At 36.7% G+C, this 20909-nt stretch overlaps 1 protein-coding gene across 3 annotated transcripts in view; it reads left to right on the top strand.

Moving 5' to 3' along the window:
* Window positions 1–20909, top strand: part of LOC149533650 (uncharacterized) — a 164579-nt gene that overhangs the window by 46177 nt on the left and 97493 nt on the right. For all 3 annotated transcript variants that reach the window (XM_089803946.1, XM_089803945.1, XM_089803944.1), the window contains exons 5-6: window positions 19370–19573; window positions 19825–20037. In XM_089803946.1, the coding sequence (XP_089660072.1) occupies window positions 19370–19573; window positions 19825–20037 (417 nt within the window). The remainder of the gene's footprint in view (window positions 1–19369; window positions 19574–19824; window positions 20038–20909) is intronic.

Raw genomic sequence — 20909 nt, 5'->3', positions numbered from 1 at the left:
ATCAAAGGTAAGTGTTCTTTTGTGTTTGTTTTCATTGTTTGTTTGCTTGCTTTTTGATTTTTTTCATTTGGAAGAAGTTGCAAGTTCTTTCCCAAGAACTTGAGCACGTTTCACTTCATTCCACCTTCCATCATCACATGCAAGTGTATCATTTCATTTCATGCCAAGGCACATTGCATCCATTCCTTTCATATGCATGTACACTTTATGAGCAATTACATGTAATTCCACTTTTTATCTCGTAACACATTGCATCTCATTCTCTACATGCAATTACATGTAAACTCACTTTCCATCTGCATTTACATGCAATCTCACTTTTCATTCCCAATCACATGTCATATATACATGTAATTCACTTTTCATGCAATGACATCTTGAAATCCCGTTATTGACTTAGTCACTCTTTGAAAGTCAACAAATTTCATTTGCACACATTCCCATGCATTCAACTTTCATGCCCTAAAGCATATCCATAAACACACACTTTTACTTCATGTTTCCTTCTTCTCAAGCCATATTTCAGCTCTTACATATGCATGTTATTTCCTTTCAAGATCATCACACTAGGTCTTTGAAGTGTCTAATCCCACAAAATCGAAATCCAATGGAATTGAAAGATGATCTGATACTTGCGGGAAAAATTCGTAATCTTCTCCATCGGGTGCGTTTGATTCATTAGTTCAGAAGTTAGCAAATGAACTTCTTGCACTCAAGAAGCAAATATCCCAAGGGTTGTTTGAAGCTCCATACAAGGATATTCCAAGGCGACCATATCCTAATGCTGCAAATAATTATGCAGCTAAAAATCAGAATAAACTTTTTCCTCCTCTGGAGAGGCTCGCACTTGAAGCACCACCAAGTAATTGTTGGGTAGATATTTTGCAATTGACAGTTTTGGGTAAAATCCAGTCACAAAATAGAATAACCAACCATAGCGTGTGAGACAGAGTCTCTCCTACCTCCAAGGGAAGGCTCCCCCTTCTCACCGTTTCATGAATCAACTCAAGGTAAGCAAGAAGTTAAGAGATTTTTAAAGGGTATTACCAATATTCTTTCCTCTTAGCTATCAGGAAAGAATCCACTTACTCACGGAGCACGTAGTGGGCAAGATGAAACCTTGAACTACACTTCTATCTAGAGTTGTAAATGGTGATACCGATAAACTAACACTAACTCAAAGGCTAGTTGAAAGCATACCAGTTTGGTTCTAAGTCCAGTTTTAATCGATGCTATAAGAATAATCTTTACTATTGGGGTGCAAAGATTTCGAGAAGCAAATGATTCTAACTATTTTGTGAATCAAGAAAGATATATAAGCTACAGTCAAAGCTTCTAGTCTATATATATCTACAACCGCTCCTAGTCAAAACTTCAGCTCCAATTGTTTTCTAATTTTTTTTATACTCAATTATCAAGAATGCAAAAAACACATGAATCAAAGATAACAAATGCAAATCACAATTAAAGCTTCCAACTTGCACAAGTAACAATTGCACTCAATCAAAGTTCAGTTTCAATTGATTCTTTGTATTCACTTTTCTTTCAAAATGGTGCTACACAACCAGAGTTATGCTTGCACAATTTCTCCAGAGCTCTCTTACATACAATAATAAAAGATCATTTTACAATGAGAGAGTACTCTTTTTATATAGGCAAAGGAGTTGAGGAGGAAAAAGTGGGAGCAACTCAACCAACTTTGACCTAGTCAACTAACAAGAGAAATTATTGGATTACATGTCACTACACATGCAAATCGTATTACATGTAATTACAAAATTTCATGCAATACGTCCTCTTCAATCTACAAACATGAAAACAAAATAACAATCTTAAAGATTATTCTTTAGTGCCTTGAATTTGACATTATAGGAAGATCCGAAATCTCCATTGTCTTTGAAATAGCTTCTATTCTCACTGCATTGATTTCACAATCTTAGAATTCGCTGATAGAGAATATTGTAAGTGCTTTGCTAAAGATTTGTACAAAACAAACTTGTTCATTGTATGAGAACCAAAATCTTCAGAATCTAAATCAGCATTGATTCTGATTGTATATTTTGAAGTCATCCCTTCAACTGCAACCAAGTTACCATGTTCATCAAGATTTTGACATCCCATTTGTCTCAAATCACTCATGATTCCAGTTTTTATTGCCTGACAATCTTCTAAGTTTGCTTGCAACTTTGTTACAAGCTTTCTTAGTGCCTCTTATTTATAACCCATGAGTGCATGATATCTATAGAACATTTCACAAGATGGAAGAACATCACGCGTGACCATGACACCCATATCAAATTTAGCAATCTCATCCCAATCATTTAGAATTTCTTTCAAAGTATTAGCTTTCTTAATCAAAGATGTAATCAAAACATGTACCATTTCTTCCATATTTTTGATACATCCAAGGACTTTGGCTGTATCTGCAATGGCTCGTACTCCTTCAGAAATGACTTCTCCCATCCAAGATTTTGCAACTTCTATTATCCTTTTCTCTTTAGGTTTCTAAAATACAACAACTGCATCTTGTGAGGATTGCTGTATAATAACCTCATTTAAGCGAGTAACCTCTTGCTTGAGCCGATTTTTCTTCTTCCATAACTCATGATTACTCTTTGACACATTGGCCAGTGCGTCTTGAGCATCTTGTAAGCAATCTAGTATTGACTCCTTTCCAATTTCTACTCTAGTGAACTTGTAATTAGAACGAGTAAGTTCTTCAACTGGCTTGTCCACCATCGGCTCAACAATTTCTACAAACTTAGTCTTTTCAGAATCAACTAAGATCCTCGAAACAATCTTATCTTTCAACAATTTGGACAAACAGGTACAGTGGAGACTCTTGGCATTGATCCTGATTGTATCTCTGTTGTGACTAAGCATGATTAAATTTGTACAGCTGAATTCATAGGTGCATGATAGGAGGATTTTGTCATGAACAACTCAAAACCATTTAGAGATGTATCAAGTTGAGAAACTGGCCTTTTGTGAGGGTTGGAAAATCTTCAAACACATTCCCTAAGTGTTCGCATTGTTCATTTGCTAAAATGGGAGGAGCTGCTAAAGATATAGGAAGTGCCGATGTATTTACTTTTGAGGTCGGGATAGAAGGTGCGGAAACAATGGAGAATGAATCCACATCATCATCTATTGCACCCAAAAAAGGTGCTTCTCGCATAGATGGTCCCTGAGTTTGTGTAGGTTGTGGAAGAGATATGATCATGACTTATCCTTCCTCCTCATCTTCTTCATCAAGTCTATCTAATTCTCCTTTCGACTCTTGAACTTGTTCAGGTGTTTGAGATAATTTAAATCCCTTTCCACCTTTCAATTTGAATTTGAGAGATTTATTTGCATCTAAGTGTAATAACTTTGTTTGGTTATAGCTTAAACAAAACATTAATTTCTTTCATTAATCAACAATCTAGTATTTTGTCAAACACTTGGAATGCATTCTCCAATACTAGCATATGATTTAAATTGCTAAGAGCTGAACTAATCCACAGACTACAAATTTCCAAGTAGCAATCTTGTTAATTTAGTTCCAACTCATTTGCAAAAGTTCTACTGGCTGAATTATGATACTAATTTAGTAACAAACAAAGAACAATTTCCTCATCCAGTGTCTTTGCACAGTAATAAATTGCAGATTTATTTATTTATATCAATTGAAAACATAGAACCTGTTATAGAGCATTTATGAACCAAATTATGGGCTCTAGTGTCTACTACATGAGCCTCACATAGGATAGTGGAGTTCCAAAATCAAATTGCAAACCTCTAGGTGTTGAACGCAGCCCCACTTTAGTACAACATGGGCTCCCAACTTGCAACGCAAGTCACAAGAGTCAATGCAAGTTCTCCCAATACAATTGTAGCATGTTTGAAGATAAATGCAAGTTCTAATTGGTGTTTGCTGACCCGTCAAAAGTGATTGCAGGCATGAAAAATAACACCAGTTGCTGCTACGGGAGAATATGATAGCCTTCAAGAATGCATAGCAAGCTCTAACGAGCATACACATGTCAGTAATATGTAAACACTGCTCCTAGATTTTTCAGAATTTATTACAAAATTCTTAGCTAACAAACGCTTCTCCCAGCCACAGATGAACACAGGAAGGAGATGTCACAATCTTAGATCCAATCCATTGTACATCAGCAATGGATGGAAACTCACAACTCAGAAACCCTCACAAGAGATAATCAAAAGATAAATCACAACAACAAATTCTCCTTAGACACAGTTGAACAATATGAGAATGACAAATTGTATACTTCAGCACAATTTGCAAGAGTAATTCTCAAAATAACCCTTGTAAGGGCGCACACAATCAGAATTCAGAAAAGCCACAAAGGGAACAAAAGAAAATAAATATTCAAGCATGCTTTTCTCAACAAATGGGCTTGTATTTATAACCTCCAAATGTCCTTTTTGTTGCCAAAATGTAACTTCACTCAAGAAGCTTCACCACACAACATTAATTAGAAGCTTCCATTAGATTCTCTCACCTGACTTGGCTTAACTAATTAATAAATGACTCTTTCCAATAATAACTCAACTCTCAACTTAAGTGAAATTATAACTTTATAATAAGCCATTTAATAAATTAATAATAATTTGGCCACTAAAAATATAATAATTCCAAAAATACTCATCATTTAAATATGTCATTTAAAATAGGAGTTATACCTATTATAGTTTGAAAGGGTCCATCTCAATCAACACCCCACTTACCACAAATAGTAAGTACACAAAACTAAGACCAAACGAAGTCCAATCTGAGCCAAACGAAGACCAACTTATAGCTTACTGAATTGTGGAGAAGACAAGACCCTCCCAAGCCAAGCCTCTACCTCTGAAGACCCTCTACCCACAATAATTAGCCTATGAGGATCACAATAATAGGATAATCCTTGAAACTCCAATGTTGACAAAATTGGGGACATTACACTAAGGAAGATGCACCATCTTTGCTTGCAATTTCTAATTGTGACTAACTTCTGGGTGGGCCAAAACTCTGACAATCCAAACCTAACTTTGGATTGACCCTTTTGAGACCTTTGATTTTCAACCACTTGTTAGTGTTTGCCAAAATGGATTGAAATCAATCAAGGATAGAAGTACCTTCCTTTTGTTGCCATTGAATGGGAAAAGGGCATCGTTAATCAAAACCAACTTGATGATATTCTAGATCAAGAATATTACCATTATCTCCAATTTGAAAATCAGATGAAATTTCAAGCATATTAAGTTCAATAATTTGTTGCAATGTTAACCTGTAGAAGTCCATTTTCATGATATCCAACTCTGTCCGCGTATCAATCCAAACGTCTTCTATTTGATGAACATGAATAAATGCTCTCTTAATTTTTTGAATTCATTTATCTGTAATCAAAATTATATCTGGCTTTGAACTTCTTCAATGTAATTAATTGAAGTTCTGCTTCCATGGCTTTGCTTTGTGTACAAAAATGATCATATAATGACCGATCGCTAAGGGTTTGGCAGAAGAAATACCAAAACTTGGTCTATGCATAGTATGTTGATTAGATTGAACCTCCATGAGTTGTCTGGCTAATTCAATTAGAATGATCCTGTCAGTAGCATACCTAGGTAAGGTATATGGTTCTCCTTTGAAATACCCAACTCTCAAATACGTAAAAGTTGGAAACTAAAGAAAGATGCAACCATATTGATTAACCTTATCCCAAACCCCATCAGACACTCTTTTAGACAACTGCTTATCAAACAAGCACCGAAAATGTCCAAAAAATGCATCTTGAACTCTCCTATAGTGATACTATTTGTCAAAGTAATCTGATCATAATACTTTCAAACTGGAACGTGAAGACGGTCCCCTTTGGTTGAAAGCCCTGAAAAAGTTCCCATAGCAGCAACAATATAAACAAGATAAGAATTCATGTAGAATGGTGTTGATGTTCCTACATTGAATAGTTGCTCACAAAGCACAGTGCTGATAAGCTCTCCCCAAAAGATATGATCCTTATTACTAATGATTTGAAAAATGAACTTGTACATCCATGGTTCAAAATCACTGGAATCCTTGAGTCTACATATTCTATTGAGAAGAGTAATCAAGTCTTTGTATTCTGGCTTAAAACTGAATTTATGAATGGTTTTAGGCCATCTTGAGAAATTGTTTCTCTTGGAATCCAACCAATATAAATTAACATATTTTTGATAATTTCCCTTGTTTTCATTCCATATTTCCAAAAAATGCTTCTTTTGCCAAATCTACACATTCTGCAATCTGTGGTACTTTGAAAATTTGTTCAATGACCTTAGTATCAAGACTAATAATGACATTACCATCTGCATCCTTGATCGTTTTAGACTTTAGATTGAAACGCTTCGCACATCCTTGAACAAATTCCGGTTCCAGGTCAGCCTTAGGAAATCTAGACACAAAATGAATATTACTCCTTTTGATGCGTTTCATTTCATGATTAGTAGGAGCTTCTATTCTTCACAAGAAATCAATCATATCCACATGCCTGATCTCTGTATCTGAGATACAATCAAGAATAGACATGACATGAGATGGAGTTGTATGAGCCAATTCTTTATCATATTGATATTTCATTTTTCCTTTTGATTTTGTGGATGAGGGCATTTCTTGTACTTGTGCTGCAACATGAAAATTCCAAAATTTGAACACATCATCAAAGGATATTGCTTCCATAAAAACGTTGATTCTTGATCAGCAACAAAGTTTTGGAGTATGGATTAGACACTTCAAAGATCTAGTGTGATGATCTTGAAAGGAAATAACATGCATATGTAAGGGCTGAAATATGGCTTGAGAAGATGGAAACATGAAGTAAAAGTGAGCGTTTATGGGTATGCTGTAAGGCATGAAAGTTGAATGCATGGGAATGCATGCAAATGAATTTTTTTGACTTTCAAAGAGTGACTTTAAGTCAAAAATGGGATTTCAAGATGTCATTGCATGAAAAGTGAATTACATGTATATATGACATGTGATTGGGAATGAAAAGTGAGATTGCATGTAAATGCGGATGGAAGGTGAGTTTACATGTAATTGCATGTAGGGAATGAGATGCAATGTGTCATGAGATGAAAAGTGGAATTACATGTAATTGCTCATGGAGTGTAAATGCACATGAAAGAAATGGATGCAATGTGCCTTGGCATGAAATGAAATGATGCACTTGCATGCGATGATGGAAGGTGGAGTGAAGTGAAATGCGCTCAAATTCTTGAGAAAGAACTTGCAACTTCTTCCAAATGAAGAAAAACAAAAAAGAAAGCAAACAAACAATGAAAACAAGCACAAAAGAAACACTTACCTTTGATATTAGACTCAAACTTCAACATGCAAACTCGAATTTGGAATTTGAGAAAAAACCAAAAGTATGAAAATGAGACTTTTCATCATTTTTAAAGAGAAAATGCACTTTTCATGGCATCTACATCAACAAGTGTATAACATCAAGCTAAAACATGCATCAAAACAACAAGATAAGCATTAATTAATTAGCAAAATGGAAAGTGTCTACTTGAAGATTAATATGCCAAGAATGAAGGGGAAGAAGTTCCAACTTTGAAAGTTTTCCAAACAAACTTGGACCTCTTCAACCTTGTAATGATGAATTTGAAAAGAGCATCAATGAGGCAATTTTGGATAAGAATGCCCAAAACGTGCCCTACAATCCCTCAAGATACCAACGTTTTTGATAAATTCAAACTCTTGGGACTTTTTCATCAAAAATGCATTTCCAATTTGCCCCAAAGTAAATGTTTTTGCAAATGAAGGGCAAAAACGTGTTTGCCAATAGCAAGATTTGTTGATAACAATTATTCAATTGTATATTGTCATTGATGTTACACAAATGTTATACTCTAACCGAGCACTACCAGTTGGAACCGAGCTCAGAAGACTCCTGTATTAGCCGAACAGAAGACAAGTTTAGTGATCTAGTTGAAGTCGAGCTAGGTCAGTCACCAAAGGAGTTCAGATGTGACCGAGTTAGAAGTTCAGTGTCAACCGAGTCAGGTCGGTTACCAAGGAACTCAGTGGTAACCGAGTGACTTAGTTTCAGTTCAAGCTGACTTGCATCAGAATAATTTTATTTTTAAATTTTATTTATGCAAGCTGACTTAGTGGATATTATTTATTTATTTGTAAGGATACTCAAGCCGACTTGACATTGTATTTCATATATATGAAAGGTCAAGATGTGGATTGAATAGTGTGTAAGTGTTGAAGAAGATAAGATGCGAATAGAGAAGGATATCTAATTAAGGGCAAAATAGCCAAGGAGCTGCAAAGAATATTTTGATCAGGAAGGATTTAGAGGATAATCCAGAACAATGATCTGAATCCACAATCTAGTTGCTTCATAAATCAGGTCGATCATTGTTACTCTCTAACAATTGTAGCAGGGAAGGAATCTCTTAATAGAGTTGACCTAACAGTCATTTTGTAAATCCTCTAGCAAGGTGGCATTTTTAGATTGAAGTGTCTTAAGACCTCTAACAAGGCCACTCTTAATAGGGTGATTTAAATCCTTTAACAAGGTCATACCTAATAGTGTGTTTTGTAACTTTTAACAAGGTTGGCTCCTAACATGGCTCACTTCAGAAGAGTGAAAAGTTGTAACTAGTTGCATTGGTGGTTTTCCCAAATTGGGTTTCCACGTTAAATCTTGGTATCTCATGTGTTTATGTTATTTGCTTATTGCTTTATCTTTTTGCAACTAAGTTACTAAAGGTTAATGCACATTAATATATCAGATTGCTTTGTTAACCAAGTTACTGTGGATTTCTAGTTCTAACCGAGTTGTGAGTTTCAAGGAAGTTTTGTATTGACATCTAAGGGATTTGGAATTGTTTTAGTGGTAATTGATTCACTCCTCCCCTCTCAGTTACTCCTATATTTCCAACAAGATCATATATAGAAACTCCAAAACGCCCCTTAGCTAAAAACGTGATCTAAATCACACAAGAATGGACATGTTTGCCAAAAATGTGACTTCAAATCTTTGTGAAATGTAAAGATTTCTTCATGGATTTGGACGCCAAATGCATGGGAATGCATTCAAATGCAAAAACGACCCTAGGTAGAAGATTTCTTTGATTTGGAATGAAGAAATTTGGAGATCTCAAGATAAAACATGTTCTTGGAGGTCAAGTGCATGAAAAATTTCCTTCAACCTTCAAAATTGGGTTTGTTGAAGACATATGCATGCATTTGAAGACAAATCGCACCTTTTGGGTCCAATTACATGTTTTGAAGTCTTCAAAAATGACTCCTCAGCAAAATTGCACCTTTTGGGTGCATAGGCATGTTTTAAAAACACATGAACTAGAGTTTATAAGCAAAATCACACCTTTTGGGTGTAAGTGCATGTTTGAAATTTTGCTCTTAAATGACCTTTAGTGCAAAATCGCACCTTTTGGAGGTCATTGCATGTTTTGAAAACACACAAATATGCATGCCTCAAATTTTGGGAGTCATTGCATATTTTAAAACACATGTAATGACATGTTTTATGTGCCTTCATATTGCATTTTCATTCAAAATCGCACCTCTTGGGTGCAATTGCATATTTTGATGAAAATGTGCTTGTAGACATGTTATGCACAACTTAAGTGATGAATTAAGCACATGCCAATTTAATTTTTGAAAATGAGTCATAAATAATATTTACACTATATAGTTAATATATAATGTGCAAATATCATTTTAAAAGTAACATTTATTAAGATGTTTTGAATTGAAACTCAAAAATTAAATTAAACTATATAGTTAATATAGTAACTTAAGCGAAAAATTTAAAAAAAACTAAACTTAAAAATATAACATAAAGTGCTCTATAGTTATTTTAAGTGAAAAATCAAAATGATAAAGTAACTTAAAAACATAACATAAAGTGAAATTATGTTATATTTTTCAAGAAGTGAATGTGAGCTTCAAAATATAACATGATATTTTTAATTCGTGCAATTGCACCTAAAAAGTCCACTTTTTGAGCACTAAAATGGTCATATCTTTTGATTGCAAACTTCGATTAAGCCCTAGGATAGATTGAATCGAAGGGAAAACCAAAAGCAATGACTTGAGCAAAGCTAAAGGACCAAAAGCCAACAAACACACTCAAAAATGGGAAAAAAAAATGTTGAAGGCTTCAAAAATCAAGCATAGGCTCAACAAACCGAAAAACTAAAAAGACTTTGTGGAAAGCCTTTAGTAAAAGGATTCATTATATCAATTAGAAATAATTGAATGATTAATAATAACCAACTAAATAATGAACAAATCTTAGAGAAATGCGAAACTAACTTGAAAAAGTTTCATACTGTTACCTACATTTTGTGGTGATAAAATGCAGGACAACATGGTGGATCTTGAAAATAAAATAAAATTCAAATTATTCAATGCATGTAGGGAAGTAGAATGATCAATCACCTGTGTAGGAAACAAAAAGATTTAAGAATATCCCATCCCTCCTACTCGTTCAACCATTTGTCATGATGCTACAACTCTTTTGGCTGTAAGACTCTTGGTTGTTCTCTAGTTCAACTTTCATATCATCAACCATTTCTAACAAGAGGGGGCTACTTAACTCATATCAATAGAAGCTTTAACCCCACCCCACAAATAGTTAAAACATCTATCATGTCTTGCTAGTTTCAAGACCCATCACATAGATTACAATTAGACACATCAAAGTTCAACTTCAAACTAGAAATTGTTAAAACTTAATTCTAAACTTAAACAATCAAATTAAAAGAAATACCTAACTGCAATGAATGGAATGTTGCAAAGATACCAAAACATGCAAATTCGTTTTCTTTCAACGTCATGGACCTTATTCTAACTCATGCTTTCAAGTAAGGGTTGTCCACCAAGAGTATTGCGTGACACAATAATTGTCCAACTTGGATCTCTAGACTCTACAACCAAGGGTATTAGTGCCATTAGGAGTAGGGAGCAACGCTATTGCTAGTAGAAGCACTAGGATGAAAGGGAGGCATGGAAGAACCTTTTCCAACATAGCATACGAATGTGGGTGCGTATGTGCTTGTGGATTCTGATGCATGAGAACCAATAGCATTTAACTCTTCCAATTTGTAATAACCCCAACTAGTTATAAATTCATCAAACACCAAATTCTTTTATAATTCAGTTGTTTGACATTTCGTCAAACACTTTGCAAGCAAGCTTTTATACCACTATAATGAGTGCTTCTGGCTCTCAAACAATATGTAAGACATGCCTTAAAACCCTTTGAAATGAAGTCTAGCTGCAGCGAAAGAATTCTTCAACAAACAAATGCAATTGCAGATATGTAAAATGTTGCTCCCAATGTGCAGATAGAAAATAACGCCTAGTAGCAAATATAATGGGTACTCAACCAACTTCAAATTAACCAACACCCAACCGCTTCTCAGCAACAATAATAACAGTATAAGAAGATGCCAAATTCCAAATTCCCAACACCATAGTATCTCCCAACCATAGTGTATACAGCAATGGAGATAAAAACCAATTCTCAGGAAAGTAATTCACAATACCTCAGCTGTGAATTACAATGAACTTCTCAAGAAAAAACCCTTATACTTCAGCAAGGGCACAGAAAAATCAGACTTTAGAAACGTCACAAGGACAACAAAGCAAAATAAGATAATCAAATAATCAGATGCTTTACCCATCAAATGGGTTCATATTTATAATCTCCAAATGGCACAAAGTCTCCCAAATGACCTTCACTTAAGAAGATTCGCATACACAACATTAAAACATAATAAAGTGCCATTATAAACTAATTTATTAATTGCTTTTGGCTCCGAAAATGACTTTTTCCACCATAACTTCAAATTCTAACACAGAAGGCCACTATTTCTTGTGCCCAAGATATAAAACTTTTCGTCCTGGTTCCAATGAGCTATAATATTGAGGTGACCAACCAACAACACCAACAAAAATAACAACCTTAGTGTATTTAGATGAACAATAATAATAATTCACCCGTTTTGCGAAAACAACTGAAGAAGTATCAGAATCAAAATTTGATAACACCAAAGTGATCCTAACGATGAAAGACGATGAATGAACCTAATATGGTGACTTACTATAAATAGACGCTCCCTCCAAGATTCTTGGAGCCCAAACTGAAAGTCCGAAATAAAAATTGAGAGCATCTTCCAACTCCTCTGACTCAACTGAGCTCATCAGAACCAACATCTTGACTTACTATTAATAGTAAGGCCTTTAAACAAAGCCAAAACACAACATAGGCTGCTGTAAAGCCTATAACCACACAAGTGAGACCCTCAAATCCTACTGTCAGCTCATGAGGGTCATGATGGTGAACTGACCTGGCCAAATGTAGGAACTTGCTAAAAATGGGGACATTATAGTCCTCCCTCCCTAAGATTGCTTGTCCCCAAGCAATCCTAGAGAAAAATGAATGCACCATCCACTTGGATCCCAAAGGTAGAATTGTGTACCATCCCTGCTGTATACATGCATCTCCTGTAGCACCAACACCCAAATAACGGACATCAACATCAGAATCATCTGAAAATTGACTCGAGGTACTGATGAAGGCAACAACCCATTGGAACTCAATGCAACTGAAATACCAACTTTGTCCACACCTGAGTTCCCATCAAACTGATAATCACACCCAACTACACTGTGGAGATGGTAATAACCACAGGTACCTAAATCACTAACACCAACTCCAACCTCTGCCAAAATGTCTGGGATGTGTAGACATTGCAAGCAACTGTCAATCCCATCTGCAAAAGATGGTGCTAACCCATCCCATAATGGATGGTATGAAATTGGAGCCAGCCCACACCGACGTGAAACCAAGTCGTCTACTTCTGGGTCAAAAGAAAAAAGTTGAGCACTCCTCATATTGTAATACTGATAAAAACCCCCAATCTCTGTCAAGGGCTCATCATCATCGAACTAGGAATTAGAAGATGGCTCCAATCTTTGACTTTGAACTATTGGTTGGGCAGGGTCCTGGGCAACTCTCTTAGCAAACCCAACCTGAAAATCCCTGTGGGGAAGCATAGCAGACAGTCTTTACAATCTTTCTCACCAACCTCTAAATAGCATGAGAGCCTTGGATAAGAGTACCTTGAGACACTCTATATGAATCCTCCCTCATATCCGAACTCTCCAACAGATACTCCATGAAGGACTCTGTGTAGTAGAAATTATATATGAAAGTATCCACCTGCGACCCACAGCTGATCCCTTTAAAAATGTGGCACTGCCAACTGTCCAATGCTATCAGCTGTATGAGATGAAGAAATAGATTTGCTTCCAGTAGAAGGAAGCAAATTAGCATGAGAGCCCAACTCCCTTGATATTCTCACCTCATCTGTACCTATCGCACCCATATCTTGGACGAATGTGTCGGCCCCATCATCGCGTCCATCATCTCCAACCGTAGAAGCAAACTCACCACCAACCACAATATGCAATTGAACTAGATCTTGGGCTGGTGTGGTCCGAACATGCTCCAACTCCACGTCACCTCATCTAGTCGTAACTATGACTCTTGAAGAGCCCACTGAGTACACCGAAGAGAGTCCACAGTCACCTCAAGCTCTTGGGTGAGCTCCACCACCTTCTCTTTCTCTAATAATGTCTCGTGATAGGTGCTACCCCACTCCAAAAGGTAATCCCGGTCAGCAACTAGCTATGAGTAATTATGCTTCAAGATTTTGATAGCCTCTCGAAGCGCATGAACCTCTGCTAGAGAAAGAGTACTATCACTGTGCTATCAGACATAGGAGCACCCCAACCAAATGTAGCTAGCATCTGACTGACAACATCATGATGCCCAAGAGCTAAAGAAATGTCACTATCACTCACCTTCAACTGAGTGGTCACATGATGTCCTTGCAACCCCTAACTCCTATGCAATCTCTTTATCTCACTAACTGCACTGTGATAGGAAACTGAATCAAAACTGCCCACCACAAGATTAGTCATACGTGTGCCATCATCCTCGCACAACTCCTCATTAGAAGAAATGGAAACCCTCGCAATATCAATCTCCTCGCATGTCTTAGCTTCCACCTCAAACATAGGATCATGTAAACATCGTTTCTGGGACTCATCCAAAACCTTCTCGGAGTCATCACCCAATATCTAAGGGATATCATACCTAGTGCAGCTTATAGCATCATCAGATGTTTCCATACCATCTGCATCCACATCTCTTGACTTTGTTGTTAACACCTATATCACCAACATCATAGTTGGGTGACTCCATAAGTCGCCAATAACAACTCCCTCCTTTGGTGAGTCTGATGAGCCAGTGACAACTACATTATCAATTGCCTCTGAACTAACCATAACGACTACTTTGGGAGCTTCAACCTACTGAAGCTCAGTGTTGCTATCCATCATGGGCACATCCACACATCCCTGCGAAACTAGGCCATCATCAATACTGCAAATAGGACTAGCAGGTGCTGTACTAAATGAAGGAACATTAACATCATGGACACGTGTTTGTCATGTCCCAAAATTTTAATGGAATTTTTTTATATATTAAATTAATTAATTAATTGGTCCCATAATTTAAATAATATAAGGACCTTTAATTAGTTACTTTAATTAATTAATGTGGCCCAAGATAATATTTGTATGTGTGGTTCTGATTGATTTAGTATATCTTGGACCTATTTTTATATCAGTGTCCGTTGGTAAGTGTTGCCGTTGACTATCTTTGTACACCCTCGGAAACGTTTTCCTTGATAGGTATTTAAGCATGGCTTATAGGTAGTCATAGGTATGCGATTTGGATTATTTCTTTTGTACTGCGAATTCCAGTTGGGATTCGTTGTAATTCGCCATTTCGGAAGTGAAAGATCTTCCCTGTTTGGCTCGTGCGGTTTTAGTGGGATTTACCCCTCACCCTATTTCGTCTTTGTATTGCTTGGTTCGGATTTGGCAAATTAGAGTGTTATCTATATATGGAAATACTATTTGGTAACAAGTGTGTATCTTTTATATTCTGGCTTCTACAAACTATTCGTATTTAATATATGTTATTCTGCATTGAGTGGCATCATCCAATCCCTTGCATTACCGCTACCTCCGTACACCCTCCTGTAACATCGTACGGGCACATTGGCCTCCAATCATCACTGTATGGTTTACATCCAAACACCGTATGACTTCATATACCTCTGTACGACCAACTCCCATGGTTGCTCCCACACCGTACAACCATTCCATATGTCCATTCCCCCTGCCTCTGTTGTACGACCACCGCACCTTCCACTTCACCTTGTCACCGTACACCTTCATCACCTCCGTACGACCACTCCAGAGACACTGTATGGCCAGCCCATTGACACCGTACGACCTATCTGCATCAATATTCTTACTGTGTACAGACATCCTAGTCGCCATACTTGATCCACACCACACCCTCCCATTGAAATTCAGTGAGATGTTGTCTTCGACGGCAACGAAACTTTACAGTGGTCAGACAATTGTGGTCGCACAGCACAGGCAATTGAGGCCACGTAGCATGGATTGTGGCTGTGCAACACGGGCAATTGAGGCCGCACAACATGTGTTGTGGCCGCGTAGCACAAGCAATTGAGGCTGCACAGCACGGGTAGCTGTTGCACAACATAGGCAATTGAGGCCGCACAACACAAGTTGTGGCCGTGCAGCACAGGCAGAGGCTGCGTAGCATGGGCTACTAAGGCCGCACAACACGGGCAATTGAGGTTGCACAACATGGGCTGTGGCCGCGCAGCACGTGTTGTACCTGCGCAACACAGGCAACTGAGGCCGCGCAACACGGGTTGTGGCCGCGCAACACGGGTAGCTGAGGCCACACAACATGGGCAACTGAGGCGGCATAGCACGGACAACTAAGGCCGTTCAGCATGGGTAACTAAGGCTGTGTAGCACGGACAACCCAATACTGCTAGGAGTGGAACATTAAAGTGGTATCAGAGTAGAAACCGTTTAGGAGCATCTCTGAAACTTTCGGGAACATTACTGGAATTGTTCGGGAACATATCACTATTGGGGAAAACTCAAGCTTCCTTCCTTGCAACCTCAATGTCGGCCTCCTAAAGGCGAAAACCATTTACCTCGCTACCCTCTTAATTGTTGCTCGATCTGACAAACTCTCTGCCAACCTTTGTTGATGAAGCTTAAGTTTCTCCATAGTCTCATACAAGGCATTCATTTTTATGCTAACTTTCTCATTACTCCATCGACTTCTAGAACTGCTAGTATTATATTTGTCCATAGTTGGAGAAATTAAAGTGTTGGTCACTCTAGGAATCGGATCTGAAAATCATCGGAGTCGGCACTGAACAAAATAAAAATCGAGCCCAATTCCTACAGGTTGGTGAGAAACTGCTCTGATACAACTGTAATAACCCCAACCGGGTATAACTTCATCAAACACCAAATTCTTTTATAATTCAATTGTTTGACATTTCGTCAAACACTTTGCAAGCAAGCATTGATACCACTGTAATGAGCACCGCTGGCTCTCAAACAATAGGTAAGACATGCCTTAAAACCCTTTGAAATGAAGTCTAGTAGCAACAAAAGAATTCTCCAACAAACAATTGCAACTACAAATATGTAAAATGTTGCTCCCAATGTGCAAATAGAAAATAATGCTTGGTAGCAAATATAAATGGGTGCTCAACCAACTTCAAATCAACTAGCACCCAACCGCTTCTTAGCAACAGTAATAACAGTATAAGAAGATGCCAAATTTCAAATTCCCAACACCAAAGTATCTCCCAATCACAGTGTATACAACAATGGAGATAAAAACCAATTCTTAGGAAAGTAATTCACAATACCTCCGCTGTGAATTACAATGAACTTCTCAAGAACAAACCCTTATACTTCAGGAAGGGCACATAAAAATCAGACTTTAGAAACATCACAAAGACGACAAAGCAAAATAAGATAATCAAATAATCAGATGCTTTACTCATCAAATGGGTTCATCTTTATAATCTCCAAATGGTACAAAGTATCTCAAATGAACTTCACTTAAGAAGATTCCCATACACAACATTAAAACATAATAAAGTACCATTATAAACTAATTTATTAATTGCTTTTGTTTGCGAAAATGACCTTTTCCACCATAACTTCAAATTTTGACACATAAGGCCACTGTTTCTTGTTCCCATGATTTAAAACTTTTTGTCCCGATTCCAACAAGATATGATACTGAGGTGACCAACCAACAACACTAACAAACATAACAACCTTAGTGTATTTAGATGAATAATAATAATAATTCACCTGTCTTGGGAAAACAACTGAAGAAGTATCGGAATCAAAATTTGACAACACTGAAGTGATCCTGATGATGAAAGACAATGAATGAACTTGACGGTTGACTTACTATAAATAGACGCTCCCTTCAAGATTCTTGGAGCCCAAATCAGAAACCCAAAATAAAAAGTGAGGGCATCCTCCAACTCCTCTGACTCAACTGAGCTCATTGGAACCAACATATTGACTTACTATAAATAGTAAGTCTCTCAAACGGAGCCCAAACACACCATAGGCTGCTGGAAAGCCTATAACCACACAAGTGAGACCCTCAAATCCTACTGTAAGCTCACGAGGTTCGCGATGGTGAACTAACTTGGCCAAATGCAGGAGCCTGCTAAAAATGGGGACATTACACAATTACCTCTTCTTAGTATCCTTTTCTTATTCAAATGTTTCTAATTGGTCATTACAGGTACAAACTACCTCGCCACTTGCTTTTACATAGCTCAACATCATTGACACATGCCAACAATTTTTTATTTAAACCTATTAATGCCACCATGATTAATTTCTTCATAAAATGTACATTTTGTTTGATTTTGTGTTCTACCAGGGAATTCCTCAGTATATTTCCAAGTCTCAACCTTTTTACCCATTTGGAAAAATTATTGTTTTCAAAAAGTGAAGATTGCTAGAGTAAGACAATTTTACAAGCAAATTACCATTGTGTGTTGTATTTTATAAAGTTTAAAATTAATAGAAAAAATCAGCTATCTCTACATTTGTGCATTGTATTTTTTCCTTCAAAAATTTCAACTTTCAAAGGAAGAATTTAGAAAAATCAGCAAAACCCTACAAATTTTGTAAAGACATGTTTACAATGTTTTCTAAAACAGTCTAGGGTTCGCTATCATTCTACTTCTTTCATTGAAATATGCAATATATATTTTTATAGAAGACATTCAGATCTGGAATGTTTAACTAAAAAAATTTAACAAAAGAAATGAAAAATCCTTGAACATAAAAAAAAATTCAATCTAATTTACAAAATTTAACAGTTACCTCTTTTGATAAGTTGAGAAGTACCGCTGACCTAGCGTGATTTGTGGAAGCATTTTAACTCTTCTTCCCTGCTGGTTGCAAACCTAGGGCCTCTTGTTTTTCTTCCCCTCTCTCATTTTTCCTCTCTTCTTCTCTTAACGAGCAAATAGAATGCTTTATTTTTTTTGGCAAAATGTCAAAATGGGTGCCACAGCCAGGTCAGAAACCATGGACTGGGCAAGTCAGCTACTGACTTGCTGACTTGGCAAGTCATGCGGCTCAGATGGTCTGGCCCACTGAGTCACAGGTCAAGGTCATCTTGAGCTGCCCAGTCTGCCTCGGCTACACGACCCGGGCTACTTGCACGAGTCATGGCGAGTCCTACCTAGAACAATAAATAAAGAGCAGATCTTTGTTTGGAATTATTATTTTGGATTTAGTCTTTTTATTTATTATATTTGTAGGTTTCCTCCTGAAAGTGACTTTGCTTTCTTGTTTCAATATTTTGATATCTACCTTCATCTATCATTTCAGATCTACTCTGGTAATATTATCCTGCTCTACTTCTCTGTTGTTGTGGGGACTACTGTTGATATATCTCTGTTTTTTTCACCTACACTAGCTATAGAAATGTCAATGCAAATGTTACCAGAACATAGAATTGAGAAATCTACAGCATAAAGGCAAGGAATGTGGACAATAGATTATGACAGTTTAATGCTCTTGAGTTCTCATGTCTGTGGGATCAATGGCAATGATAGACAAGTTGATCACACATGAGCTGGCCATAACACGTACCACACACAAATGGAAACCTTCGCCAGTGTCTGCTTGCTGGAAAACATTGTTTCTGGAGTAGGAGCTTGTGTTATAGATTAGTATGATTATTCACCAGTAATTTAGTACTTGTGACCTATTTGCACTTCCTATGCAACTATTTCTGAACTCAGCATAATTCATTATGTGTATTGTTGTTCTCCTTCTATTCAGTGAGTCTGAGGTATCCAATCTGTTGATTAAATGGAACAGATACTAATAACTCAGTGGATTGAAGGTGAGAAGTTATCTGAGAGCAGCGAAGAGGACTTACTGCTTCTTGTCAATACAGCTCTAAACTGCTACTTGGTACAGCTTCTAGAGAGTGGATTTTTACATGCTGATCCTCATCCAGGAAATTTGTTGAGAACTACAGATGGTTGTCTTTGTGTCTTGGATTATGGGCTGATGACAGAGGTATAATCTGGTGTTCACTCTTCTGGTTTATGAAATTCCCACAATTTTACTATTAATGTATAAAAATGGTTGTTGGTGTTATGAATCAAAAGATCTTGTTTTTCTTTATTTGTCTTTTTTTGAATAACTGTGTTAAAACCTAACAATGACATTGTTTTCTTGGTAGTATTTTGATAAAGAAATGCACTGTCATCTTCAATCTTCTATGCAAGCCTTGGGAGTTGAATTAAATATAGTTTCTTTTGATGCAGGTCACACAGGAGCAGCGTTATACATTTGTAGAATATATATCTCATCTTGTCAACTCTGACTATGGGAAAGTTGCAGATGATCTAGTAAGGTTGGGATTTGTACCACCTGAACTTGTGGATCCTGTGAAAACAGCTGAAGTTGTTCCTCAGCTTAGCCGTGTCTTTGCTCAACTGACACAGGGGGGAGGGGCACGAAAAGTGAATGTCCAACAGGTTTGTATCCTTTCCACCTTTGAAAACATTTCAAATAAATAAAATCATGCATTAACATTCCAAAGGAATTGATAGTTGCCAAACAGCACATGGGAATGATACTGAACATGTTCATTGATTGCATTTCTTTGTTTTATTGAAAATAAATATGGCTTAATAGCATTGTTGGAAAAATTGAACATCTATAGGTGATAATTGGAGGAGACAATTTATGAAATTTCATTTGCCTTGTAAGTTCCGAGCTGTTTTTTGGACTGAAGAGGGGATAAAATGTATCAAAGACTGCTTGTGCCATTCAAAAATTTAACAAGCACTGTTTGTCAACTCTAGGTGGTCAGTATCTGTGCCATTTATTCATTATGAAAGCATCACTTGTTCACAGTCCATGTGGATTACATCACTTGTAAATAAACCACCACGAGATAACTCAATTTCAAAATACAATGGCCATGCCAATTCTATGGAAATGTTGATATAGGGAAATTTGTATTAATTGCTTGAGCTATTTCTTTATTTGAAAATAGCGATCATGGCAAAATTTAGCAAGCTGCTATTATAACAAGACATGAATAAGAAGCATGCAACTGCTGGCGAGTATGATGGGACGATTCTAAAAGCCGGAATGGAAAATCTGGTTTGAGAGCACAAAATTATCAGAGTATTGGTGTTGCAATCTTCTGAAATATATCTAGGAACATACTTGTTTGGTTTATATTATTCATATATAATATAATATTATAATATACAAATTTGTAAACATATTAAATACAAATATAATATTATATATATGTTAGTAATTAACAAAAATACAATAATAATAATTTTTAATTGGGTATTGCAGCTTTAGTTTGGGTATATGTATTGGTACAGTT

Source organism: Cupressus sempervirens, chromosome 10 (assembly GCF_028749045.1).
Source record: "Cupressus sempervirens isolate cs-2001-9-10 chromosome 10, ASM2874904v1, whole genome shotgun sequence".
NCBI classification, from domain to species: Eukaryota; Viridiplantae; Streptophyta; class Pinopsida; order Cupressales; family Cupressaceae; genus Cupressus; species Cupressus sempervirens.
This window is presented reverse-complemented; position numbering and strand designations above follow the sequence as displayed.